Source organism: Plenodomus lingam, assembly GCF_022343315.1.
Source record: "Plenodomus lingam strain CAN1 chromosome Unknown contig_18, whole genome shotgun sequence".
Taxonomy (NCBI): domain Eukaryota; kingdom Fungi; phylum Ascomycota; class Dothideomycetes; order Pleosporales; family Leptosphaeriaceae; genus Plenodomus; species Plenodomus lingam.
In genome coordinates, this window is record NW_027093935.1 from 1,850,454 (window position 1) to 1,876,682 (window position 26,229).

At 53.0% G+C, this 26,229-nt stretch overlaps 9 protein-coding genes across 9 annotated transcripts; 5 read left to right on the forward strand and 4 right to left on the reverse strand.

Annotated features, from left to right (window-relative positions):
• Positions 1-228: 228 nt before the first annotated feature.
• IAQ61_004005 (uncharacterized protein) lies at positions 229-2,418 on the forward strand (the record flags this gene model as incomplete). The annotated part of the gene is made up of 3 exons (XM_003837526.1): positions 229-562; positions 621-1,281; positions 1,332-2,418. 3 exons carry the CDS (start codon positions 229-231, stop codon positions 2,416-2,418), a joined length of 2,082 nt encoding a protein of 693 aa, XP_003837574.1.
• A 645-nt stretch (positions 2,419-3,063) lies between these two features.
• On the reverse strand, positions 3,064-5,128 carry IAQ61_004006 (uncharacterized protein; the record flags this gene model as incomplete). The annotated part of the gene is made up of 3 exons (XM_066096165.1): positions 4,912-5,128; positions 3,674-4,857; positions 3,064-3,601 (listed from the first exon to the last, which is right to left on the reverse strand). Exons 1-3 carry the CDS (start codon positions 4,996-4,998, stop codon positions 3,064-3,066), a joined length of 1,809 nt encoding a protein of 602 aa, XP_065954041.1. The 5' UTR covers positions 4,999-5,128.
• Positions 5,129-5,219: 91 nt separating this feature from the next.
• Positions 5,220-6,597, forward strand: IAQ61_004007 (uncharacterized protein; the record flags this gene model as incomplete). The annotated part of the gene is made up of 5 exons (XM_003837528.2): positions 5,220-5,329; positions 5,413-5,432; positions 5,601-5,965; positions 6,040-6,447; positions 6,508-6,597. 5 exons carry the CDS (start codon positions 5,220-5,222, stop codon positions 6,595-6,597), a joined length of 993 nt encoding a protein of 330 aa, XP_003837576.2.
• A 560-nt stretch (positions 6,598-7,157) lies between these two features.
• On the reverse strand, positions 7,158-7,960 carry IAQ61_004008 (uncharacterized protein; the record flags this gene model as incomplete). The annotated part of the gene is made up of 2 exons (XM_003837529.1): positions 7,158-7,679; positions 7,739-7,960. 2 exons carry the CDS (start codon positions 7,958-7,960, stop codon positions 7,158-7,160), a joined length of 744 nt encoding a protein of 247 aa, XP_003837577.1.
• A 686-nt stretch (positions 7,961-8,646) lies between these two features.
• On the reverse strand, positions 8,647-9,465 carry IAQ61_004009 (uncharacterized protein; the record flags this gene model as incomplete). Its single annotated transcript, XM_003837530.1, has 2 exons — positions 8,647-8,984; positions 9,045-9,465. 2 exons carry the CDS (start codon positions 9,463-9,465, stop codon positions 8,647-8,649), a joined length of 759 nt encoding a protein of 252 aa, XP_003837578.1.
• Positions 9,466-11,328: 1,863 nt separating this feature from the next.
• IAQ61_004010 (uncharacterized protein) lies at positions 11,329-12,670 on the forward strand (the record flags this gene model as incomplete). Its single annotated transcript, XM_066096166.1, has 2 exons — positions 11,329-11,539; positions 11,916-12,670. The coding sequence occupies 2 exons, from the start codon at positions 11,329-11,331 to the stop codon at positions 12,668-12,670; spliced, it is 966 nt and encodes a 321-aa protein (XP_065954042.1).
• Positions 12,671-13,358: 688 nt separating this feature from the next.
• IAQ61_004011 (uncharacterized protein) lies at positions 13,359-15,382 on the forward strand (the record flags this gene model as incomplete). The annotated part of the gene is made up of 2 exons (XM_066096167.1): positions 13,359-13,509; positions 14,433-15,382. 2 exons carry the CDS (start codon positions 13,359-13,361, stop codon positions 15,380-15,382), a joined length of 1,101 nt encoding a protein of 366 aa, XP_065954043.1.
• Positions 15,383-16,652: 1,270 nt separating this feature from the next.
• Positions 16,653-18,378, forward strand: IAQ61_004012 (uncharacterized protein; the record flags this gene model as incomplete). The annotated part of the gene is made up of 2 exons (XM_003837532.2): positions 16,653-17,733; positions 17,791-18,378. The coding sequence occupies 2 exons, from the start codon at positions 16,653-16,655 to the stop codon at positions 17,847-17,849; spliced, it is 1,140 nt and encodes a 379-aa protein (XP_003837580.1). The 3' UTR covers positions 17,850-18,378.
• A 3,038-nt stretch (positions 18,379-21,416) lies between these two features.
• On the reverse strand, positions 21,417-25,429 carry IAQ61_004013 (uncharacterized protein). Its single transcript, XM_003837534.2, has 3 exons — positions 24,445-25,429; positions 23,774-24,378; positions 21,417-23,722 (listed from the first exon to the last, which is right to left on the reverse strand). Exons 1-3 carry the CDS (start codon positions 24,925-24,927, stop codon positions 21,841-21,843), a joined length of 2,970 nt encoding a protein of 989 aa, XP_003837582.1. The 5' UTR covers positions 24,928-25,429; the 3' UTR covers positions 21,417-21,840.
• Between the last annotated feature and the right edge of the window lie 800 nt (positions 25,430-26,229).

The window sequence follows — 26,229 nt, forward strand, 5'->3', positions numbered from 1 at the left end:
TCACCACCCCATCAACGTTCCTAGGACCCCGGCTCGATCGGCACCGTCTCACTTTGCAGGCCCTGGTCACCACCCACCCCTCCATCTCCATACCATGTTGAGACTATTTCGGGCAGGAGCGCTGCATGGCCTGCTGTCATGCTATAATTACAGTCGTACTTCTCGCTCTACTACCTCCATCACCTGGCTCAGTCCTACGTGATCGATACCTGGCCATTCTTGCCCGCCATGGACTATCTCACGAATGTGGGTAGGAGTACCCGCGAGGCCATAGCCACCGATACCACTCTCCAACGCACCGTTCGATATGGTCGCAACGCCCTTCTGGCCGCTCCCTCTGTTGCTGGCCAATATCTGATGGAGAAGGCGCCCGTCATTCAGTGGTTGCCCAGCTATAAGCCGCGATGGATCTTGAACGATGCCCTTGCTGGCATTACCGTTGGCGTGTTGCTGATACCCCAATCCCTGGCATATGCAAAAATCGCCACAATACCTGGAGAGTTTGGCCTCATGTCGAGCTGGCTGCCAAACTTTCTCTACTTCATCATGGGTACTTCCAAGGGTAAGGAAACACAAGACTGTACATGGAAACTGAGAACATAGACTGACACACCGTATAGATCTTTCCACTGGCCCCACATCCCTCATGGGTTTACTTACAGCTGAAATCATCCGCGACGTGTCCAAGGACGGCTACACCCCACAAGCCATTGCCTCGGCAGTAGCCATGTCGGTGGGCATATATTCCATGGCAATAGGTCTCTTGAAGCTGGGCTTCTTACTCGAGTTCATCTCCGTCCCTGTCCTGAGCGGCTTCATCTCTGCGGCCGCTATTGTCATCATGCTTGGGCAGATCCCATCCCTGTTCGGCATCACCGTACCCACGGGAACTGCGAAGATTATTCACGATCTATTCGCAAAGATCCCCCAGTACGACGGCCCGACCACGGGTGTTGGCCTTGGAGGCATCTTGATGCTTTACCTAATGCAGAAAATGGGGCAACAATGGGGCAAAAAGAACAAAGTCGTCTGGCTGCTTGCTCTAGGTCGTAGTGCCGTAGTCCTCGTGCTGTTCACCGGCATCTCCTATGCTGTGAACAAGGGTCGTGACGATGATCCGGTCTTCGCGCTCAGCAAGGTCAAGTCTGATGGCATTGCCACGCCACGCATGCCTGACTCGACACTGATCGGTAAAGTATTCCCACGTGCAATTGCACCCTTCATTGCTGCAGCCCTCGAGCATCTTGCCATTGCCAAAGCGTTTGGTCGTAAAAATGACTAGTAAGGCGGACGACTCATCGTAAAGAACACACATACTGACCCAACGACAGTGTGACCGATCCAGCACAAGAGCTCGTCTACCTAGGCTTCACCAACTTCTTCAACGCCTTCTTCTCCTCCATGTCCGTCGGGGGTGCCATGTCGCGCACAGCCGTCAACTCCGAATCTGGCGTCAAGTCCCCCGCGTACGGTATCATCGCAGGCTCCGTCGTCATCCTCTCCATCTTCAAGCTCAGCCCCGCCCTGTACTGGATCCCCAAAGCCACTCTAGCCGCCATCATCGTCACCGCCGTATGGCACATTGTCATCCCCCCCAAAGTCTTCTACGGCTACTGGCGCACCTCGCTCGTCGACTTCACCACCGCCATGCTCGCCTTTTGGCTCACCCTCTTCGTTTCCTCTGAAGTCGGCATCGGCACCGCAGTAGGCTTCAACATCCTCTACCACCTCCTCTTCATGGCCTTCCACCGCGTCCGCCGCATCACTTGCCTTTCCATTCTTCCCACTACCCGCCTGCCCGCAGGCTCCCACGCCATTCCACCGGACACCCAAGTCCTGCGCATCCACCAGTCCATGCTCTTCTACAATGCCTACCGCATCAAAAACCAATGTCTCGAGCACATTCAAACCTTCCACTCCGGCGACGCCGCCACCCTCGAGGCCGCACACGCCTCCCGCAACTGGAGCATGGCCGGCCACACGCGCGCCCGCCGTCTCCGCGCCAAGGCAGGCGTGCTGGACGAGCCGGTACAGATTCGCACCGTCGTGTTGGATTTTGCGGGCGTGTGGAATATCGATACGACGGGGTTAGTGGCAATGGCGGATTTGCTGGCGGATGTGGAGGCGTTTGGGGGGCGCGGGGTTAGGGTGCTGTTTGTGGGCCTGGGTGCGCGGGTCCGGGAGAGGTTTTCAAGGGGCGGGTGGACGGTGTACGATGTCGATGGTGATGGTGGTAGTAGTGGTGGTGCGCGTATTGCAGAGGCGAATCCGGCTGCGCATGCGCCGAGCAAGCGGGTCGTGTACGTGTACAAGAGTCTAGAAGATGCAGTGTTTACATCTCGATTGGCAGGTAGAAACGAGGGCAGTGCTGAATCACTCGAAGTCCGCGTCGTCGGGGGTAGCAAGGAGATGGTCTAGCTTGATTCGAGTTGAGGACTGAGGTATGGATATAGACGTGAGATGTTTTGGTTTTTCACTTGGTATTTTACTGTACACTTGGTGCTTGATGATTGACGCATGACTGTGTTTTGCATGTTGAATGCGATTGAGGTTGTGGGGGTTTCCTGGTGTTGATGTTGTTATGAAGATGTCAAGATTACTGATGTCATGCCATTGACAGTTTCTTCTACCTAACTTTGGAGGAGAGGGGGAGAGAGGGGGGGGAATGCAAAGATAAGTGAAGGAGAAGAAAATGTTTCCAGGCGCTGTGGAAGAGGGATGGGGGATATGGGTGTAGGCATGGGTATGGATATGGTATTCGGATAGGGAGGTGTTGGATGTTAAGACAAGGCTAAGGTATAAAGTACAAGCGATGTAGTAGATGGTATCCTTTGTTCCAATAAATGATCAATCCCATCCCGACTCAAATCTAAATTGAATCCTCCATGTCCGATACCTACACTGCGATATATTTTGCCAGAAATGGTGATTGGATAGTTGGCCAAGAAATCTTCGTTTTCCCATCTTCCCGGCCGACTCGATGAAATGCCAGATGCGTGTATTTTGAACGGAGGGGGTTTTTCGTTGCAGGACATTGGCATACCAGAGGCGTCAATCTACACGCTATGCCAACATCCCCAACAAGCCCTCCCAAGGCCTCAACACCAACTCCCCACTCCTCGCCCTCTGCTCCAACTCCCTCTCCTCATAATTCCCCGCAACCCACTTCCTCACCCTGACATGCCCCAACCCACCCCACCCCACCTCCTCGCCACTAACATTCAAAACCGTGACAAACCCCTCGTCGCCACCCCACCGCCGAAACGCAACCACCTTTTCATGCTGCAGATCCAACATCTCGAAATCCCCGTATACAAAGACTTGCTTGTGCTGCTTCCTGTGCGCCAATGCGCGGCGCCAGAAGGCGTGGACGGATAGGGTGCCGGGTGTGGGTGTGGGGTTGGCCAGTTGGGCGGCGATGTTTACGGCGTGGTAGTCGTCGTTGACGCGCATCCAGGGTGTAGCGGTTGGAGCGGTGAAGCCGGCATGGGGTGCAGAGGACCATTGTACGGGTGTGCGTGCCGAGTCGCGGGCTTTGCGTTGCATGATGTGTGCTGCTTCTTTTTGCTTTGCCGGGTCTCCTGGGTAGAGAGTGCGGTATCTGTGGGTTGGGAGTGATGTTAGTGCTGTAGATGAGATGGAGGGCAGATGTAGCATGGGGGGAGGAGCAGACTTTTTGAAAAGGTTGATGGATTCAATGTCTTTGTATTCTTCGGGTGCCCAGGTGGCGGGGATGTTGCGCATGCCGATTTCTTCACCCTGGTAGATGTACAGGGTGCCGGCGAGCGTGGTCTGCATCAGACAGAGCAGTTTTGCGCCGTACTCGCGCCATTCGTCGCTGTCGTCGGTGTACCGGCTTATGCTGCGTGGCTGGTCGTGGTTCTCCACGTACAGCGTGTTCCAGCCATCCCGCTCCAGCATCAAGCGTTGGAGTCTGTTTATGATTTTCTTGACATCGACCGCGTTCCAGGGGTGCAAGGTGTACTTGAAGTCGCCGGGCACGTTGTCAATGTCGACGAGATCAAAGTTGAAAATCATGTTTAGCTCTCCCGAGTCGGCGCCAACGACGCGAATCACCTCGTCTTCGTCGCGGACAAAGGGCATCTCGCCGACAGTAAGGGTGTCGTATTTGTCCAGCACTTCGCGGCGCAGGTCTTTGAGCCATTCGTGGAGACGTGGGCCGTTGGCGTAGTGGGCAGCGCCTGGCTGATACTCGTGGTTCTCCACTACCACGTCTGCGTCGGGGAAAGATTGGACTTTGGAGATGAGGTTGATGACATCCATACGGAATCCGCTGACGCCGCGATCGAGCCAGAACCGGAGGACGTCATGGACAGCAGCTCGTACAGCGGGGTTCTCCCAGTTGAGGTCCGGCTGTTCAGGCGTGAATAGAGAGAGATAGTACTCCTGCGTCTTCTCCTCCCACGTCCATGCTGAGTTTGCTTCGCCGAGAATCTGCGCCCAGTTGTTGGGGGGGTGGCGATTACCATTTTCGTCATACTTTGCGGGTTTCCAAATGTACCAATCGCGCTTTGGGTTGTCCTTGGACGAGCGGGATTCGAGAAACCAGGCATGTTCTTCCGAGGTGTGGTTTACAACCAGGTCCATGACGAGTTTCATGTCACGCTTCCTGAGTTCGGAAATTAGATTGTCGACATCTGCAAGAGTACCATAGCTGGGGTCGATGTCTTTGTAGTCGGCAATGTCGTAGCCCATGTCGGCTTGGGGCGACTTGTAGATTGGTGAGAGCCAGACTACGTCCACGCCGAGGTCTTTGAGATAGTCGATTTTCTGAATGATGCCAGGGATGTCACCCCAGCCATCGGCGTTGGTGTCGAGAAAGGATGCTGGGTAGATCTGTCATGGTTATCAACGTGGTTCCGTCGTGGAAAGCAAGTCCAGATAACAGACTTGATATACGATGGATTCTTTCCACCATCGATGCTTGTCGGTGCCGACACAAAGGTCCTTCCCCTGCTTTGAAGTAGCGATTGACATTTTCAACAAACTTCACTTTGTAAAACTGGTGTCTGGGAGAGAAGGTAGAGTACCGGTAGGTAGTGATTTGATCAAGCTCGAAATTGGAATTTTCCAGCCTCACTCGTTCACACCTTGTACCCCACGTCATTCCCCCCCCCCTTGAGAACCGCTTGTAGTGGGACCCCACAGGTTTCATACGTGGACAGACAGTCGTGGGGGGCAACACGGACTAACTGTGAATGGAGTCGCTTCCGCACTTCCACCTGACTGACCCAGCATGCCCATACCACATCATAACACGGGTGTTCAATCTGCACATCGACTCTGAATTACTGTGTACTCCTAGATGGTATGTGTATTTCTGCATCTCCAACCAAGCTTTACCGACTTCATCATGGGGTGTTCCCTGTCTGACGCTGCAGCGCGTCATAGGTCACGCTGCGTCTTCACAGGTGGGACCAGCCTCAGCGCCATCACCCAGTTGTGCAGGCCCGGTAGAAGCCTGCCAAGTACACATGGAGTACTACTACTCTACTCTATATGAGCATACTACTACAAGAGACCACCTTGCCCCATACTTTTGCATCTCTCCTGCAGAACAGCACTTTGTTGCATCTCAGTCCGCCGTCTCACCCGCACCTCCTTTGCTTCAAGATCTTGCCAAGACACTCGTGAAGCGATGACGTATGAGCCAGATGTAGAAGATGGAGGTACCACAGGCGAGCGAACGCCAATGTTGGGCAGCTCTGCAACGTTGCGCGGAAGTTCATCTCATCAGAGACGCTCGCGTGAGGCATCAGGAGATGATACATCAAAGCTCTGGTCGGTGATGCGATTCTTTGGCGGTGGCATTTATGCACCGGATTCCTCGACATATGATCCTCTTGAGATATTGCTGAATACCGAAGATGAGCAAGAGCGGGACGATTTGACGGTCAAGTGGAGAGATAACAAATTGAGCGAGTTGAGCTTTGTGGGTGTTGTGGTATGTGTGCTCCGGTTCCGTTCTCTCGCCATGCTTTCTCACGGTCGACGGCATCATTGACTGAAACATCATAGTCTGCACTCTTGGCCGGTGTTCTCACTTCCACTGGATCCTGGCCCAACATACTTCCCAATGGAAAATCCTCCCCATGGCCTGTCCGTACGTCCTGGTACTGCGGCATCATCCTCTCCCTATTCAGCATCCTCACCGCCGCCGACCAAACCGTCCGATTGCACCGGCTCTCCTCGCACCGTGATGGCCTGGACAAGATTCGAAAGTTGCTGTCCAAGAGAAATGGCGAGCGAGGTCATTCGACCAAGACGGGACGTCGGGTGCCTAGTATGCTGCAAATCATGACTTGGCAGATGCCGGTCATGTTCTTGACGACTGCGGCGATCTGCATGATTGTCGGCATGTTTTTGCATGTCTGGAGTGCGACGACGCACTTGAAACATCCAGAGATTTGGGATGATAATACCAAGGTATGTGCTTTTTGGCCCGAACGTGTTTTCTTTGCCATGTGACTAACCTTGAATCACCAGGTTGCAATCGTTTACAGTATTGTTGCTGTGACTGCAGTTGGACTCTTTTTCATGGGCCAGGTCACGCTCTACTCGCCAGCCAGGCGCTGAGACCAACATTTGCGGTTTGGTTGATACTTTTCCGTGCTCTAAACAATCGACTGGTGACAGCTAGCAGTATGCCAAGTTCGGATGATAACGTATGTTTCACTGTAACAATGTAAATTCTCTGTCAACCCGTCCTACAAGCTACACTCCCATGACTTCTTAACCCCAAAAATCATATCCTGATTTTTTTTCAAAGCTCGTCCGAACCGCTCGCCCATTTATAGTCCAGTTCTCCATATTTACCTACGTGTAGCCACCACAGAGAATACGAGCATCCTCTCGCTAGCCTTGTTTTTGTAGCCGGTAACTTGCCGCGCAAGACAAGAACTGGAGGGGTTTTTCTTTTTAGAAGTGGTTGGGTGTTTGGGATCTGTACTACAAGAAGACGTGGAGACGGTCGAGGGCTACATGTGGAAAGGATTCTTGATTGTAGATTGGGAGGCAGTGTGATGGTTGATTGCCGATTGAATTTCATGTATACCTTAGTAAAAGCCAGAGATGTCCGCTCAAGGATACCATGGGACTTGTCCTCATCCCACAGCCTATCACAATACTCGGGATGCTTACTTCTTCAGGCCTGTATTACCAGCGATGGTGCTGGTGCTGTTGCCATTCCCATTGCCGTTGACGTTGCCATTGCCGTGGACGCCAACGCCAAACCCATGTGCACCACCACCATTCTCTTTGCGACTCAGAATCTTCTTAGGACCCCAAGTACCAGCCCTACCACCAGCATCAGCACTCGTTTTCCCCAGATTCTTGTCTCCATCACCGCCAACAGGAGGCCTATTCTCCCGCAATCCACCACCCGAGCCCGACATATTTGAGACAGGCGATAGCGGATTCCCAACAGCGCCACCACCACTTTTTCTGGCCCTGCTTTTCTTGCCACTGCCAGTCTCAATCCACATGCCGCCTTCTTTCTTCGCCTTGCGTTCTTCCTCCTCCTTGGCCTTCTTGAGCCGCATCTCTTCCTCGCGCTCGCGGGCGGCTTTCTCGCGGGCTTCGCGGCGCACACGTTCTTCCTTGAGGCGCTGTTCGTAGTTTTGTTTCTCCTTGGCTGCGAGCTGCCGTGCTTCAAATGCCTAATGGCGCACCATCAGTGTAAATTCTATGATGAGAGATTGGCAATAAAATGACGTACCTTGGCCTCTGCGTCCTCCATCATCTTGAATTTGTGCTCAAGCTCTGCCCTCGCCTCGTTTTTGATGCACGAGTAGCATGGAAAGTGTGAGTTGCGGAGCTTGGGATCGTCGCTGATGTCGGGACAAACGGCATTGGAGAAGACGCCACTGTTGCACATTTCGATATAAGGACGGTCGCTGATGTCACCGCATGTGTGGAGTTTCTTCCAATAACGACACATTGTGGTAGGGTTGAGTGGTCTCGGGAAGGAGAAAGGGTGATGTGAGGAAATGCGGTGAGGACTGAAAGGAATTAGATGATGAGGCTCAAAGGAGTGTGTGAACGTGAGGTTCAAAGAGTTTTGTGATTGTGGGGATGAAGAGAGAGTGTAAATTGTGAGATTCAAGGAGCGCATATGTGTAACACTTGAAGAGCATGTGAGTGAGACTCGTAGTTGTGTGAAGGTTGGTAGAAACTGGGACGCGATATTCCTGCAAGTGAAGGTGCGAATCTAGTTCACCATGGCAGGCTAGGAAAGCGCAGTGAAGCCGTCGGCCGATGAAATCAGAGAATGGGCAGGAGCGATACGAGAAGAGTGCCTGTCGTGACGCAGTCCACTAAGAAACGGGGGACAATAGGTCACAGCGTCGACTGTTTGCCTCATCTACCAGTAGTCACTCATGGAGGTGAGATGCAGGGGCACGAGAGTACTTTGGAAATGATGAAATGAACAATGGCAGCGCCATCACGGTATAATCTACCAGGAAGCAAGGACAGCTACAGTCCGTGTCCAAGGGGGGGTATCCTAACAAACCATCCCAAACAAAGGAATCATGTGCACTGAAGTGGTAAGTGGGAGATGTGTCCAAAGCCGTGGACTACAACTCGAGCTTGGCAGAGTGAAGTATCGTAACTTTTTGGATCCGACTACGCCTTTTCCCGCGCCCTTCGAACCTCTGGCCGTGCACTACGGCGTTGTGCCTCGGTGATGCGGGAACCGCCAAGTTCCTTGATCTTGGTAATGAGCTGATCAGTCTCGTCGAGATGTACTATGTCGTCGCCGCCTCCTATGCTCTTGCCCATCAACAAGACGTTGGGTACCGTTCTCCTACCGGTAGACTTGCCCAACAAGGCCTGCAACTGCTGGCCGAGGGGGTTGATATCGAGTTCGACGACATACGGTTCGGGCACGATCTTGTACTTTTCGAGTAGGACGTGTTTTGCGTCTCGCGAGTGTGGGCAGTAGGTCTTGGAGAAGATGATGACTGGAGCATGGATGAGCGATCGGTCGGGTCGGCAAATATTCACAAAAGGGCAAGACTTACTCGGACTCTTCTTGAGGATGGCGTTCAATTCCATCTCGACCTCGTGGTCCTCTGGCGTCTCGTGCTCCTTTGCCGCAGCCTGATCGCGGGGTCGGCCACCTTGCGCAGCGACACCAGGCACCTTGTCCCCATCCATCTTGACTCGACCGGCAACACTCTTTTCGTCGCCATGAATGGCCTTGTCCTTTTCGTCGGCGAACTTCTTGGCTTGTTCTTCGGCGGCCTTTAGCCGTGAGCCGACGCTGTCAGCATCGCGCTGTCGGGCGGCTTGGGCAAAGTCTTTTTCCTGGAGCGCTTGCTGTGTCTTGGTGTAGAAGTCGGATTCACGTGTCTGGCGGGCGCCTCTGGTCATGTAGAAGAGGACGAAGATGGCGATGACAAGGAAGATGCTGTAAACCCTCGTGCGGCGCTGCGAAGGCATGATGGCGGCTCCGAGACGGGTCGTGTAGGTGGGATCGTGTGATGCGCAGGTGAATTGTAGGTACCCGTGCGTCGATGTTGCAGTGTTGCCGTATAGTCTTCTCGTTTGCAGTCTTTGCGATGGGGTGTAGGAAAGCAATGGTCAAATGGCCGGCGAGGCGAATATTCTTTTGTGTGTCTGAGGGAGTGGAAGAACTCGGTAGGTAGCCAAGTGGCTGTGTGGATTGTGCAGTTGTGCAGTCCAGCAACAACTGGTGTGACAAGCAGTTCTGGGGGTGTGCTCCGGCTTTAGCGGGCAGCTTGTCACGGGTTCATTGATGGCACGTTCAAGGGCTGGCAGGCACAGCAAACGACGTGCACGCGTGACCTTTCGGCGCGCCAACTGTGCGAAGTGTGCGAGAAGATGGGTATGGAGTGGGAGGACTGTCTCGAGTGTGAACAATGAATGGATGCGCCATCAGACAATGCGAGACTGCGAGCCTTCGTCTAGTCTCCATGTCGTCACCTTGGACAGAAGCAAAGCGTTACAACACCAATACAAAGGAATGTGGGGATGGCACCACACCAACCCACAAGCACTTCTACTCTAGAGTAAGCTAGTTGTCTCGGCTAGTTTGAGGATCACGTTACTTGTCTTGTGTCATCAAACTAGCCAGGATGTAGCAGTGGCAAATCACATGATACTCAAACCACCCGACCGCATGAGTTTACAACTAGGACTTGCTTACTTGCTTACCCCTGCCGGCCCGTGCACAACCCTGTCGCACTTCATCCCGAGGTTTGGCCGTCGGGGTACCTGCCTCTGCCAACGCCTTCTGGCCCACCACAAGGGACTCTGTATGCTCTGGGTAGACTCCTTGTCCTTGACTCTCCATTCTCCATCCCATCACCACCGCTACCCGTGTTCGATCGATCAGCGGGAACTGTTGACATCAGTCGCAGTACCGGTAGTGGCTCGACCTTGACCTTCCCTCCTCTGCATTCACACCTACCTACCGGTACATGCTCGCTCATCATCGTTACCTACCAGACGGGGGGAGGGTACCTAGCACAGATTGGCCGGCTCGAATTCTCCGATGAATCGTCTGAAGACCACGGCAGTACCCAAGTCGGTTCTACTAATTCGATTCTCCCGCTTTGCTTGGCCGAAGCAACCCGTCGGGATCGTGCCCTCAAACCTGGCTTCCGCTGCTTGACCCCGCATGGAGAGTAGCTGGAGTCTGGGGGGAGAAGAACTATCCACAAACGGCTACCATGCCGTAAACAAGCTAGTGCCCCCCCACTAGTCTACAAATCCCCTCCACTCTATCCGCTATTGATAGCACATGGTAAGCCTCAGTATTCTGACTCCTAGACTCGACATGCTGATAACTTGCTTGCACTTCATCTCACGTCATTTCACTTTGTTGTACTCTGTCCACTAAGTTACTCGTTTCTCCACGATAAATTCGGACCTTCGCTACTGCCTTGCCGTCTACCCTACAGCCAACAGAGCCATTCGTCACCGCCTGCTCCTCTCCCGATGCCACCGTTGCACACTATAACCACCCTCTAGTCCCGTTTGCCATAGTAGTCAACCTGCCTGTACCATCATCCTACCCTCAGTCACAATGACTTCTGGGCAATCCAAGTTTCTGCCCTATTGGCATTGGGGTTTGTGCAGAATGCTCAGTAAGCATGAGGAGAACATACTTGGCACTTGGCCAATTACATTGGACACCAATTCCAGCGTGGCCGACTAAATGTCGAAAATGGATCGTCTCGAAATCCTTTCATGCTGATGACACTCTACTTCAACGTCGTTTTGTGACTTGTCGAGGCAATTTAACCCATACCTTTTCATTCGGCGCATATGCATACGTCCATGATCACATCAATCCCAGATGATGCCGCGGCAGAGCTACGAACAGCCATCGCAGTGGAGGTTCCACTGATGATACTCGCACTGAGTACCGTGGGTCTGAGGATCTATTCACGGCTCGCAATCAAAAGAAAGCTGGCTACTGACGATGTCCTCATCATCCTGGCCACGGTAAGTTTACACCTTGTCCTGGAGAGAGTTGAGCTAACGACTCGTAGGCTGCAGCAATCACACGCACAGTCATTTCTTGCATGAGCGCAGCCGACGACGGAGGCTACGACAAAAAAGGGCAAGTGTACAGTCTGTGTGCTATAGTATGGCTCTGGTTGACTCCGTGGCAGGCCAGACCGAGTGTCGGAAATTCCATTCTATCAGGTAAGGAGGTCAGAGCAATTCCTGCTGCTCCTCTGATGAATTTCAGCATATTTTCGAGCGCCGAATCGCATACATCATCGCCGTAACACTTACGCGGTTTTCCATCTTGTCATATTGTAAGATGACTCACTGCTTCGTCCGTGGGAAAGTGGCTGACCGACTACGTTCTGCAGACTTGCGCATCTTCCCCCCCGGACTATCATCACTACGGCGAGGCACTTATCTTCTCATGCTCCTGACACTAGTTCACTTTATAGAAGTGCTCACAGTCCTGTCCATCTTCTGCAAAGACATCGGCCAGCTATGGACGGCCGACTGGCTCGACTTCTCCGGCTCCCAATGCTTCAGCTCGGCCGTGTACAGCTACTCGGCCGCCATTGGCGACAGCATCGTCGACAGCCTCATCTTCACGCTGCCGCTGCCCTATGTCTGGAAACTGTCGCAAATCCGGCTCCGTCAGCGTCTCGGTCTCATCCTGGTCTTTGGACTGGGCTTCATCGTGTGCGTGGTTGCACTGTTGCAGCTGCCGTTTATCCAGCGTCGCGAGCGCAACATGCAGTATTTTGGTAGCGCCGTCAACATGCTCGTTGCTATTCAGCTGTCGTTTGCTATCATTGCGGCTTCGCTTCCTGATGTGCGTGCGTTGATTGCCAGGAAGTTTTCTAGTTTCTCGCCGCTGTGTCATCGGAGTGTTGTTACTGCTGTCGACCGTGCAAGACCTGGGGTTCGCCATGGCGATGTCGAAGCCGGAGTGAGCGGGGATCGCACGACGGGAGATTCGGGAGATGCAATGGGAAGGTCCAAGACGAGAAGGGCGTTGCGGAAGCCGGACTGGCTGAGGCACAGTATTCCAGCTAGTTTGATGTCGACCAGAGTGACGCGCACGCGAACAGAGCTGACACGGTTTGTCAGTGGAGACATGAGGCAGCCAAATCAGAGAGTGGAAGACTCAGGGAGAGCAGGTTCGTAAGCCATTCAACATGCACGTCTCTCCACCAGTACCGGTAGGTGATAAAGTCATGGGAGATGGTTGTGTTTACACGACACGATGGGTCTGCTGAACCCATGGTGAACTCATCACCCCATGCAGACATTACAAAGCACCAGGTGAAACCCAACAGTTCATCCCTCATATAACGCACCGCAACATCTATCCGTCCATACCTCCTCAAGACCCGGCAACCGCTTACCGATGCGGAGTCAGCATGACGTGCAGCAGAGATGACCAATTCGAGTCTAGCCTCGTAGAGACTCTAGCACCTACATACATGATACATGGCATACGCCGTGTCGGTACGTTCTGACCTGATTCGGACCAGGCGATCAGTGGGTGTTATGCATATGGTATGTTGATTGGAGCGTGGCATGGATATGTATCATGTATGTAGACGAGAGTGCGTTTGCGTTGAAGCGAGCACTGGAGCTGAATCTGAAGCTCATTAGAGCCAACTACCAAGGTACCCGACTCCCCCCCATCCGAAGCTAACCCACCTACCCCGCACGGCACGCAACTCGGGGTCCAAACTACGGCTACCCTAGTCGTACCCTAGGACGCGCATGCATGGCCCCCAAAGGATCAACAAGGTCTCGGCTATGCTTGAAGGTGTGGGAATGGGGAGGGCGGAGGCGGGGTGTGTAGACTCTGTATAAGCGTGGACATGCGCGCAGGTCAAAAGTTTTGTTCTTCGATTGATTGTGTGGGCCAGGAAAAGATTGTTAGGATTGCATTGGGAAGGATCGAGGTAATCGACTGGGCTGACTTGGATGATATGGATTCAGGGCGTGGTTATGATTTTATTGTGGTGGGAGGTAAGGAGTGCGCGTGGCGCTTTTTCTTTTCGTCTCGGGGAAATGGTTTTTTGCTTGCTTTGTTTCGGTTGAAACATGGTCCCATCACATCTTACGTCTTTTCTTTTCCTCGCCTCCTGCCATCTCGCTGACGTTTCCCCTCCTTCAGCCGGAACAGCAGGCTGTCTGCTAGCCCACCGTCTCGCCAGCACCCGCACCGCACCACGCATTCTCCTCCTCGAAGCCGGCGGCAAGCCCACGGGCGACTTCCTCGATGCACCCTACCACCGCTACCACCCCGCCGCCCTGCGCCCAGATCTCGACCACGGCTATGTTTCCGAGCCCGAGTCCGCGCTCAACGGCCGGCAGATTGTGTATACGCGGGGCAAAGGGCTGGGCGGGAGTTCGATTTTGAATTTCGGCGTGTATTTGTATGGCAGTCGGGGGGATTACGAGACGTGGGCGGAGGAGGTGGGGGACGAGGTGTGGAGGTGGGAGAATGTGAGGCGGTGTTATGCGGAGATGGAGGCGTACGATGGGGAAGGGGTCAAGGTTGGGGGTTATGCGCATCTTGCGGACCCGAGGGGAAATGGGCATGGGGTAGATGGGAGATTGAAGGTTGGGTTGCCGGCTGTGTTGGAGGTGGGTGTTGCGGCGCAGATGGAGGCTGTGATTGCGGCGGGGGACAAGGGGAATCTGGATCCGAACAATGGGGATCCCGTGGGGTTGAGCGTGTTTCCGTTTAGTTATAGTCGGGAGGGGAGGAGTACAAGTGCAGGCGCGTTTTTGGAGGGTGCGCCGGGGAATCTGGAGGTTTGGACGGATGCGATGGTGGAGAGGTTGGTGTGGGAGGGGGGAAGGGTGGTGGGTGTGGGTTTGGCAGATGGACGACGAGGTGGGTGGGTTGAAAGTGTGTGGGAGTGCCTGGGCTAACTGAGGCGTAGCGAGTGCGAAGAAGGAAGTGATCCTCTGTGGTGGTGCGATTGATACGCCAAGGCTGTTACTTGTCAACGGCATAGGCCCAAAAGAGGAGCTCGAGGCACTCGGTATCGAGGTCAAGAGGGACCTTCCGGGCGTTGGCAAACATCTCCAAGACCACGTCCTAGCTTTTATGAGCGTGGAAGTCGACGGCTCTGCCAACGACCGCTATGCCTTTGAGAGTGACCAAGGACGTGTGGCCGAAGCAGAAGCAGCGTGGAAAAAGGACAAGTCGGGGGCTTTTGCGCTCTCCCACTCGTGTCTCTGGGGAGGCTTCTTCAAACTGCCTGATTTGCAAAACATGGCCGAGTTCCAGGCTCTGCCAAAGAAGAAGCAAGCGTTTCTGACAAGAGACACGGTCCCGTCCTATGAATTCATCAGCAACTGTCTGCTGTGGCCGCCGGGGTCGAAGATTGAAGAGGGGAATTCCTACATGACCTTCATCACCTTCCTCATGAACCCCCAATCCGAAGGCTCCGTCACACTGCGGTCCTCGCACCCAAGCGACAAGCCCGTCATCCGACTCCATTACCTCGAGCATCCTTACGACGCACGCATCTTCCGCGAAGCCATTCGCTCAACGTGGCAGAAACTGGTGCTCAACCCGGGCATCGCGCCGTCGGTCGTGCGCACGATCTGTGGACCTGCCTCTCTGTCGGACGAGGACGTGGATGGGTTTGCGCGGGAGAATGCAGGGACGGTGTGGCATGCGAATGGGACGGTCAAGATGGGGAGGGAGGAGGATGGGGGCGCCTGTGTGGACACGGGGTTTAGGGTGAGGGGGGTCGAGGGGCTGAGGGTGGTGGACTTGAGTGTTGCGCCGTTGACGCCGAACAATCATACACAAGCGACGGCGTATTTGATCGGGTGGATTGCAGCGGACAAGTTGGTGGGCGAGTATGGTCTGGACGGATAGTTTTGGAGGAGAGAGTGTGGGTATGTCACGTGTCGCGAGACAGACGGTGTAAGTAAGCGTACACGAGGCGGGACCCACAGATAGTAAGTTGGCAGACTAGTAGTAGTTACCGGTACTACACTGTCCGCGTGTCTCGAGCCTCCATGTCCGCTGTCCGCTGTCCGCTGTCCGCTGTCCCGACTCCCGAGGCCCAACCGCCTAGAAAATCGGATAACCAAGTGAGTGAGTGAGTGTGTGAGTGTGTGAGTGTGTGTGTGAGTGTGTGTGTGGGTGTGTGAGTGTGGGTGTGGGTGTGTGTGTTGTGCGTTGTGAGGTGGACAGGACAGGGGCGTGTGATTGGATCCACGGCCTAGCTAGCTACGGTAGGTAGAGTAGATGGAGTCCAGGCACAGCACGGCATCACATGCTGTTTCGGAAATGAGATGACGGCAAGAGGATACCGTAGAAGGAGAGTCGGAGTGAATGGGCGATATGGTACTACTGGCCTGGTTGCTGGGTGAACGGGGTGGCAGCCGCCGTGTCATAGGTAGTCTACCTAAACGAACAACCCGCGGTTCGAGCAGGATGGCCAGCCAACCTCTTCGTCACCGCGTCCCTCCACAGTCTGCAGACCGCAAAGTCAATCCATTACTGTTCCTATTCTCATCACACACAGCCTCCATCATCCGGCACCGGAGTTTAGTGGGGAGACTTGTGGACGTTCCAGGGCTTTCTTTTCCCATTGGGCGCACTTCCCCAACCACCTCGCAGCCAACCCCAGCCACCCAACCGCCATTTCCCCAACCTCACGCCAAAAATCTAAGTCTACCCGTTTTCTTCTTCCCCCTCCATCTCTTCTCTGTACCTGCTTGACTGCATCTGCATTCCTGCACAATTACACAACACTTTTTTTTTGTGTGTGTGTGTGTGTCTGTCATTCTTTGCGACACAGAAAAGAGACCACAATCGCTGACTTTCTCTCTACCGGTACTTGGACTACTGCAGCGCCAAAGCAAGATCGACCCCGCCATCTGCAACACCACCCCATTCACCCCATTCACCTATTCACCGCTCTCCCGCCGAGTTGGTTTTCGACTCTGCGCCCTCTCTCTCTCTCTCTCTCTCTCTCTCTCTAGTCTCCAAGGATTCCGGGCTCCAGGCACAGGTTGGCCAGCGAACAAAACGTGAGCGATCGCCGTTGGTCGTCGCTGCTGCCGTCGTGCAGTCCAACTGGATAGCTGGATAGACCACCACAACCACCACCACAACCACCACAACCACCACAACCACCATGTGGCACATCAACCCTCGTTTTGCCCTCGTCGGCCTTGCCGCTATCAGCACGCTCACCACCACGGCCCTCGCAAAGCCCTATCCTCCCAACGTCCAGCTTGAAGCCGTGCTGGAACTCCACAACGCATCGCAACTGCAGCCGCGCCAAGGTGGCTGCGCGAGCGGGATTGCTTGTGGCTACGATGGCTGGCTCTGCTGTCCCTCGGGCTCCAAATGCTACACCGACGCCAACAACCAGGCCCAATGCGACACGTCTGGCGCTGGCACTGGCCAGAATCCTGGCGCTGGGGCTGGCACTTGGGTCATGCACACGACGACGTGGGTGCAGACTGTTGACCTCGTCACCCTCACTTCCGTCTACAGCACCTGGGTGCCCGCCACGGCCACGGCGACATGCAAAGACAGCCAGTCCCCCTGCGGCGGCAAGTGCTGCGACTCGGGCTACTACTGCCTCACCAGCAGCAATACTTGCGCCCTCATCAACGGCGGAAGCAGTGGTGGAATTGCCCCAACTGGTCCGTTGAACCCCTCCGCCCCCTTGCGTCCAACCAGCTCAGGATTTGTCATAGTCACCTACACGGGCACCCCGACCGCCACCCAGCCCTTTTCCTCGCCCATTCCCACGGGCGCAGCCGGTGGCGGCCTCACCGAAACGGACGCCGGCGGTGGCCTCAGTGGCGGCGCCATTGCTGGCATCGTCATTGGCGTCATCCTCGGTATCTTGCTGCTCTTCTTGCTCTGTCTCTTCTGCTGCGCCCGCGCCCTATTCGACACCATCCTCGCCATCTTTGGCATCGGAAGGAAGAGGAAGCACACGCACGAGGAAACCTACATTGAAGAACATCACCACTCTGGCGGTGCCGTCGGCGGCGGTCGCTGGTACGGCGGTCGTCCCGCCCGTCCTGCGCGAGTCGGCAGCGAAAAGCACGCCGGTGGCAAGAAGGGACTTAGTATGGCGGCCATGCTGGGTGGCTTGGCGCTCGCACTGGGTATGAAGAGGAAGCATGATCAGAGGCACGATGATAAGAGTACGACGATTACAGGCTCGAGTGCCTACTACAGTGACTACACCAGCTCCAGTATGTGTTTTGCTTCCTTTACTCCCTTTTACCTTCTCTAGCTAACCCATGAAATAGGTTCCGCAAGCTCGTCAGATCGGAGAACAAGACGGACACAACATTCCTCGCGTCGATGAGAAATCTTTGTCTCCCCGCCTTTTCACTTGTTTGCAATGATTGTTTTCCCGGCTACGAAGACTGTTTTCTTCACGACGCCTTGTACAAATTCTTGTTTTTTTTTCGTTTCCTTGCTCATGGTATATCTACATAAAGCGTAATCCACACGCACGGCTCGGGCGGTTACCACGTGTTTTCTCAGCGTGCCATCGAGGTCATCTCGAAGCGTAACCATGGCGTTTTTGGGGGTTTCAGAGTCTGCAGTATGCAAATGCGAATGCGAATGCGAATGGGATATGAGCGATGGATGGATTCTGCAGCCTCGAGATGTAGGAGGGCTTGCTAATGACGAATGGCATGGATGGATGGATGAAACCACTGTATGAATGCAAAAGACAGATTATGGAATGCAAATACCCGAGGAGCGAGGACGCTTGTTATGTCTGAACCTACTTTGTCTATGTTCCTTGAAGAAGAATGGAAGGATGCGTGTGAGAGGGGATGTTTTTATAATGGATGTGCTTGTGTTGCTGAAGATGTGCATTGGGTGAGAGGGAGGGATGTGTGAATTGTAGGTGAGACTGTGTTACATATCATGGATTTGAATCTTCATGATAGTTGCATTTGACGTCTTGGAATTGGGGTTTTTGTTAAGATGGAAATGAACTAGGCCCTTTATAAGTACCCATGAGTGTGAAGAAAAGAAGGTCAAGGGAGTTTATGGAGTGGCTCTTGGGTCGATTGAAGCGAAGAGAGTTATTATCATGCTGTCATGTTCTCTCTGAAAGTATTCAGAATTTTCACGATTGATTGTCAATACGAGTACCGGTAAAAGGCCACTGCATTCTCAAACGCGACATTACACGTGATCCTCGCCCGTGTCGAATACTTTATATTTAAATCCCATTATTGAGTGAACATCATGGCCACCTTATATGCCGTGCCTCCATTCAAGCATTGCAAATAAATCAAAAGTATGATGTATCAGCTCATGTGATTGAAAAGCTCCCGACATGTGGAACATGGACGGCTCGTCTGGTACGTTGCTTATGCGCGATATATCACCGACGAGTATATTAACCTTCTCATCATCGCAGCCATAACTCAAGTTCATCACAGACAGTCATTCATAAGGAAACGAAACCTCGATAACAATGCTGCATGGTTGAAGTCGTTGTAGCCATCTTCATGGAAAAGACCTTGCTTGAAACCATGTGAACTCTTCATTCCCTGGCGCCAAAACTATTTTCAAGACGTTGGGATGAATCCGAAGAGGTGTCGCTACTGGAAAGATGTTAAAGGCTCACAAAAATACCGAAAAAGAGAAGACTTGTACGATTCTGGCAGAAAAGACGCATGAAAGTAACTCTCGTCGCCTTCCATAATCAATCTATAGCGCGGAGGTGTCTCATGGCAGATCGTAGCCGTACAAGGAATCTATATCCTAGTTGCTGATTCTTCCCACTCCGCAATCCATCGCAGTTTGACTTGTCGCAACGAAACATGAAAATATGATCAAGACGCGCAATGTTCATCATGCCTATTCATAACATGCGCTTACTAGATTGGAAACGTTGATAACAACCGCACATGACTTGGGTGTCTTGTTTAGAGATTTCATAGTGGCATTGTAGTTTGTGTGTAGAGAATTAGATTGTCGCTATTGACATGTCGACTGGGAATATGGATGTACTCTGCCATGAAGATGTTTCAAAGTGGAAGGAAATGACCTGAGATTTTCCATTGCCTGTTTGGTCGGCCAGACATGTACTTTCTGAACGCCCTTTGTAGACTTGAAATTTGCTTCTATTTCTCCTTGTCTGTTAATTTATTTTAGCCCTTGCGTCTCCATCGCATTGCTTGCGTTTTGTTTTCTCCACAATTGCCGCGGCCCCTGAGGTTTGCCACCATGAAGTCTTGTCGTAGTTGAAGGAAAGGGCCAGACTCCTTTCCAAGATACTGGCGATGCGGTATGCATCCATCTCAAGACCGGGGGATTTGCGAGAACAGCAATATCATCTTCTTGATATCCGCAAGGTGGCATCACGCCATGCCAAGTCGATGATACGCTTTTGAGGACACTAAAGTTCAATTTGAAGGTAATGGGTGTTGAGCGACGTAGAGGGCACGTTTATATACCTATTCCCAAATGATGGAAAAACTACACATGCTATCGTAACTGGTATATTTTCAGACAACTGAGCCAAAATGGCATGATAACATGAGTAAATTGTTTGGAGATGATTCCAGTACAAAGCCTTCATAGAAAACTGCGGCATATGTTTTGGAAGGAACGATGTTGGTGTGTATGACAGGCCGTTATCAACAATCATGGAAAATGAAAGCCATCTTTTTAATAGCTGGGGACGCCCACCTTATATATAGAATCGCAAATTTTGTATTGCAAAACTTAGATATGATCCTAGGTTAATGATCTGGTTTTCGGTCCCTGTTTTGATACACAAGAGGACGGTGACATGTCTTGAATTCTCTGCTGCTTTGATGATTTCACACAGCAGAAAACTGCAGGCTTCTGCAAACATGAAGTTTGCAATACGCCAATGTGATAACAAAAAACGGAGAGTCCAACGACGGAGAGATGCAATGTAGAAAATACTTGGGTCTGCAGGCTTCCATGAATCCGCGCAGCATCCATTCAGCTCAGAGGAGGCGCCGAGACATTGGTTCATTTCGGATTTGTGTTGCACACCAAACACGCAGCAAGTCGCCCATACAATTCACTCGACTTTATTTTATTCTTGTAAAGTATGACAACAGTATATTAACCGGACGATTTTCTACAACCGGCAGGAAGACTCATGAGCCGTACCTGTGTTTTTTCCTCTTCACGTCAAACCCCGCGAAAGACAAGATTTCATACACAGTCGCAAACACACGCGGCAAAAATGAGCGAGCATACGTTCCCTTTTTGAACACAGGAGTTACAACCCTGGTATGGCCTGTTTTCTAATCTGCAAGCAGACACAAAGGCCAACGCATGACTTGGACTGTACAGTTTTCAAGGTCCATCCTTTCACTTGGAGGAATAACGAGTATCGTCCAAGAAAAACGCAGGTCTTTCTATCCACCCCCCAACCGCGCCGAGCCCGGCCATTAAGGTTAGGTTTTGACCACTTCCGGATTTGCGACGCGAAAAGATAGTAAGAGGAGGAAGTGGAGCGTTGTGCAAGGTTTATATGTGCGGATTTCAGATGTCAGGGGTCGAACAGGAAATCACATGGATCAGTATACATATCTGTTTTGAAAGCTCTCATCAGAAGCACGCTTGTTGTTTACAAAGGCAAGCATACATGGGTTTTAGGGTCGATGGAATGCTTCTAGATACCTGTTCACGCAGTTGGGCGCAGACATAGTAGCACACTGTCTCACATTCGCGATGAGACAGGGAAGTTTCGAACGATAGCTAAATGCAGAGACTGGACACTATCTTTGACAGCGCTCATCGGACGCCATGCAGGTTGTTTTTGGAAATACCCAGGAGAGTGAAACTGCTAGAGAAAATAGCCACTACTTGGTGTACTTGGATGTTTCTCAAGAGCAGAGCTGCAAAATAATTTTAGACGCAAGGATTACCATGCTTTTGCAATACCGAAGAAATCGTGTCGTTGCTAAAGGAGAGAGAATTGGTTGCGCGAAAGAGGCGATGTAGGTAGGAGGAGCGAAGAGAAAACAGAGACAGAACGATACCCATGCGGATGTTGCATTGAATGGATTCTCATTCCCTGCCCCCTAATGTGACGGAGAAGAATTCCAGACACGAGATGCAGAAACCAATATCTGTTGTGTATCTGTCGGATATAAAAAAAAATTCGTAACTATAGTCTCAGACGCTGTGAAAGAAAAAAGACAATGATCCTGATCCATGTACATTCCAAAAAGAATCTTTGAGATGAAAAAGGAAAAGACCCCTGAGACAAATTTCGTCACATGTTGGATATACACCGCACCACTCCTTCACACGTTTCTCTCCATCCTGGCAACAACCACGCACTACCCCAGAATATTACCACTGCTAACCGTTCTCTTCCAACCGCCCCATCCCCATCCTTGCTGTGTACCCTCCTTTGGCATAGCTGCAGGCGTAGCACTCGGTGTAACACCGGGCGTCGCCACAGGACTGCCGCCACTCATCACTCTCTTCATCCCCTCGAATCTAGCCTTCAACTCCTCGAGTTCTTGTCTCGCCACCGCTTCCGCCGTCTTGGCATTCACCAACTCCATGAGCAGCGATTCATTGTCGGCGGGTGCATGGTTCTCAGTTGCGAGGATGGTCTGGGTGGCAAGACTGCTGCTTCTCTTGCCGAAGATGGAGGTTGAGGTCGACGAATGTCTTTGCTCTCGCTGCTCTCGTTCGCGGGGTGGCGGGATGGACTTCTGCGAGGGTGTGCGTCCGAGGCGGAATTCGCGGAGGCCGTTGCCAGATATGCTGTCGCTGGTTGTACTGCGCGATAGACTCGGTGGTGTGTCGGGCGAGGAGTCGCCAGCTGTCCAACTGGCCGCTGCGCTCATTTTTCGTGCATCACGACGGAGTTCCTGTATCGTCTTTTCTTGTCGTTGGTTCGCGTTGTAACTCTCTGCTAGTCGCTGTCTCGTTTCCTTGAGTGCGTCTCGTGCACTCTGTAACTCGGCATCGCGTTCGTTGAGGTCGCGAGCGAGGGCCGTGGCACGCATGGTCTCACTGCTCAGCTGCTCCTTTGCACGCGCCAGGTTTTCGCGGAGCATCTGTTTCGTTTCGAACATGCTCGATGTGCGGTGGTCTGCATATTGCTCTACCGGGAAACGGGACTCAAGCGTATCGACAAGTTCAAGCGTTTCTTCCGAGAGGGAAGTTGGAGAATCCGAGATTTCTGTAGGGGTGGAAGAGGCAGAGGTGATTGTGGTGCGGCGGCGGGATTGGCGTGAAGCCAAAGGGGCGAGAGACGAAGATTTGTTGCGCATCTTGTCAATGACGGAGCGCACCATGTGGTGGTCTTCGTGTCGGTCTTCGCGCTGTTTCTGGAGCGCGGCTTCGAGTTCACTGTTTTGGCGTTGGAGTTGGCTCACCGACATTAAGAGTTGTTCGATTTGATAATGTAGATCACGATCGCGTGCCGAGTGGCCCATGGCAACAGATCCGTGGCCGGACTTGAGCGACATGGCGTCTGCACTTGATCCTCTTGACGGGTCCGTCATGGCTGTACTTTGGGTACCAGTCGAGGCATCCGACTCCGCTGTAGAGTTGAGCGTCGAAGCCAGACTTTGTTTGCTTGCTGATCGTCGAAGGAAGCTGACAGGCCGTGAAGGCGCCGATAACCCAGGGCTTAAGCTCATCGATTTTGTCGACGAGCTCGTGGGGCCCCATAACCGGCCGAGGAACGAGGTAGCGCTCTTCTGTACTTCTTGCTTCGTCGATTCCTTTTCCTGTGCCTCCTTGTACTGCTGCTCGAGTCCCTGAAGTCGTTCGCGCGTGACATCATTGGTGAAGCTGACAAAGTCGTGCACCAGTTCATCAGCAGATCCCGCATTCCGGCCGTAAGGGTCCCACATCTGTCGGCCCAGCAACAGTTGCATTACATCTTCCATCTCGGTGAGAGAGATGAGCTTCGCTTCGTTCCGCTTCATGAGAGCGAGTGCGACACGCATTATGGTTTCCGAGGCACCTTCGGCGAAGAGTACGTCGTAGATGCGGAAAAGCATGGGTAGTGGACATGTGACGGCGAAGAAGGAGAGGAACCATTGGGATAGGTATGCAGACTCGATGCCGAGGTCGTCGAGGTGACGAGCCAATTGTGGCATGTGTTGCTCGAGGAGTTTTTGGAATTGGAAGATGCGGAGATGGAGACCAGAGAGGTCAGGCAGGAAGCAGGAACGGAGATCGTAGTCTTCCATGAGTCTGGGATGTGGTCAGTAGAGGTGGCGTTGCGCTGGAAAGATGAAAGCGTACCTAACGAGAACGCAGAAGGCTTCCTTGTCACCCATCTGCATCAACAGGGGGCCCACGAGGAAACCCAAGCCCTGGCAGTACCCAATCTTATGATCGTACAGACTGAAGCACTTTAGCACGCGGCCCAGCATCTTTTGCCCCTCACCCTCGGGATCCTTGAACATCTCCACGCCTGGAAAGCTTCGCCCAAGGTCCTTGTTGATGAGATTTTCATAGGGACTCGACTCGCCACACAGCGCATCATACTGATCCTCGATGAGCTTATCCCTCGCGCCGGATGCGCTTTGCCACACGACTCCTCGCAGAGGCGCTGGTATCCCTCCTCGAATCTTGTTTATGCAGAGCGTTGGCAGCCGCTGGACAGTCTGAGGATAGTCGCGAACCAAGACAGCCCAGAACTCGAGTTCAGTCATGGGTGGGGGCGAGGGGAGCTGGGAGAAGCGTACTTGTGAGGCCGAGGCTTCATCTTGTACCAGTCGCTTGAGCTGATTGAAGGACGGTGGGCGGGACTGGCTGCGGGCGCGACTGATTTTCATGCCGGCTTTGGAGTTGGACATGATGGCATCATTCTCCTGCTCGAGGCGTGCAAGCAGTAGTGCCATAGCCTGTGGTCATTAGCATCCGCAATCTGCCGATAACAACGGCGGTGGTGGAGCGATGATGGATCCTACCTCCTCCTCACTAGCAGGCTCCTGCTCTTCCTTCTTTTCCAGTTCTGCCCAGTCCACCTGCTCGCTGTTCCCCGAGCCAGAGCCATCGCTGTTGCTCCGACCCCTCGGCTCCAACGTGGGTGATAGGGGGACATTGGTGTCTTCAGCAGAGACGGTCGGGCTATCGACGGTACCAGCCTCGATACTCGTATCGCTGCGCCTTCTTCCAAAGGCCCTCCGTATCTCGCTCGAATTGGTTCGGCAGGAGGTCCTGAGCTGGTCCCCTACCACGATCTCGGGCTGCATCATTGACTCCCTCACTCCTTGCTCGTCTTCATTGCTCCCTCCGTCCGTCTCTGATAGTGGCACTGTGACCATGGAGTCTGTGGGCACATGTGTCCTTGGTGACCGGGAGCTCGTCTGCTCTTCCTCTTGTGGTTTGAGTGGCGTGAGGTCGGCGGTGTCCAGCTTGATGGCGCTGGCACCTTTCGTCTCGTCTGCCATGGTGATGATGTTGGTCAATAGGGTAGGCTGGCAACTCGCGTCGCAAGAACAAGGAGCAAGCTCCTATCCACCACGCGCAATGACGTTGTTGTGATTTGGACGGTGGTGAGCGGTGGACACTCTTCCATTCAGCGACGGTGCTGGTGGGGTCCCGTGTCGCACAAACCGCGGCTGGTGTCGGTGGTGTTTCACGTCTCTTGTAACCTGCTCGTCGACCGTGTCGTGGGAAATTAGGCGTGCCCCATCAAAGAATCGGTATGCTTCTCAAGTCGGCTAAGCACTAGGTCGGATAATAAGGCAATGCGAAGAATGAGTGAGCGACAGAGCAGAAATTCACTCGCACTCACGCAAAGTAATACGAACTTGAGACGGCGAAGAGCAGAGAGGGGATCCGCAAAAGAGTCGCTTTGGTTTGCGGGCTGGGAGCAAGGTCAAAAGGGAGCATAAGGAGGGCCCATGTACTCTAGTACCAGTTTAGTCCAAGGGCTCATCAGGGTCCACCGGCTCGCCTTGGCTGAATGGTATTGTCCACGCTCTGACCAATCGGCAAACCGCTTTCCACTGCGAACACGGGATTATGTCATGCATGCCCCTGGCTGCCTTTCGCGTTGATCGCGTGTCTTACTCTTACCCGTTCGTTGTTCGTCGTCGTGAAGGGACAGTCTTCTTCTTTCGAGAATCACAACTCAAATCTATCCTCCTAACAAGGACTGATATTGCATACGGGTCAACACTTTCTTCTCAACGTTGGTGAGGAACTAACTAAGAGTCTCGCCACAAAGTTGTAGGCACATGCATCATGTAGATAGACTATCCTACGACAGAAAGTTACTATCCATTCCACGCCATAAGGCTGTATGCATTCTGCACTGCAAGAGTATACAATTTCACGATCCACAATGCTGACAGACGTAAAGAAAAAGAAAAAAAAAGAAAAGGAAAAAAAAGAAAAGGAAAAAAAAAAGAAAAGGAAAAAAAAAAAAAAACTGTTCCTCTCGCCCAGCAAAAGCACTCTGAAGACGCGCCGCGTGTGGGGTGGCTGGAGGGCACGAGGGTTTCACGTGACGGCAATTGAGGGCAAACATGACAAACACCCGCTGGCCGCGGCGCGGGAAGAAGGGCGGTGAAGAGGGGGGCTAGGCCGGAAGGGGGGGCGGTTGCATGTTCCCCACATGACCGGCCGTTCACACCACCAAGTGCATGAGCGAGCCTGGCTGCTGTTGAAGATTCTACTGGTTTATGAATCGGATAAGATGCAGGAACCTGGCAATGCTGCCTTGACCGCATCTCGAGGTTTTCTTG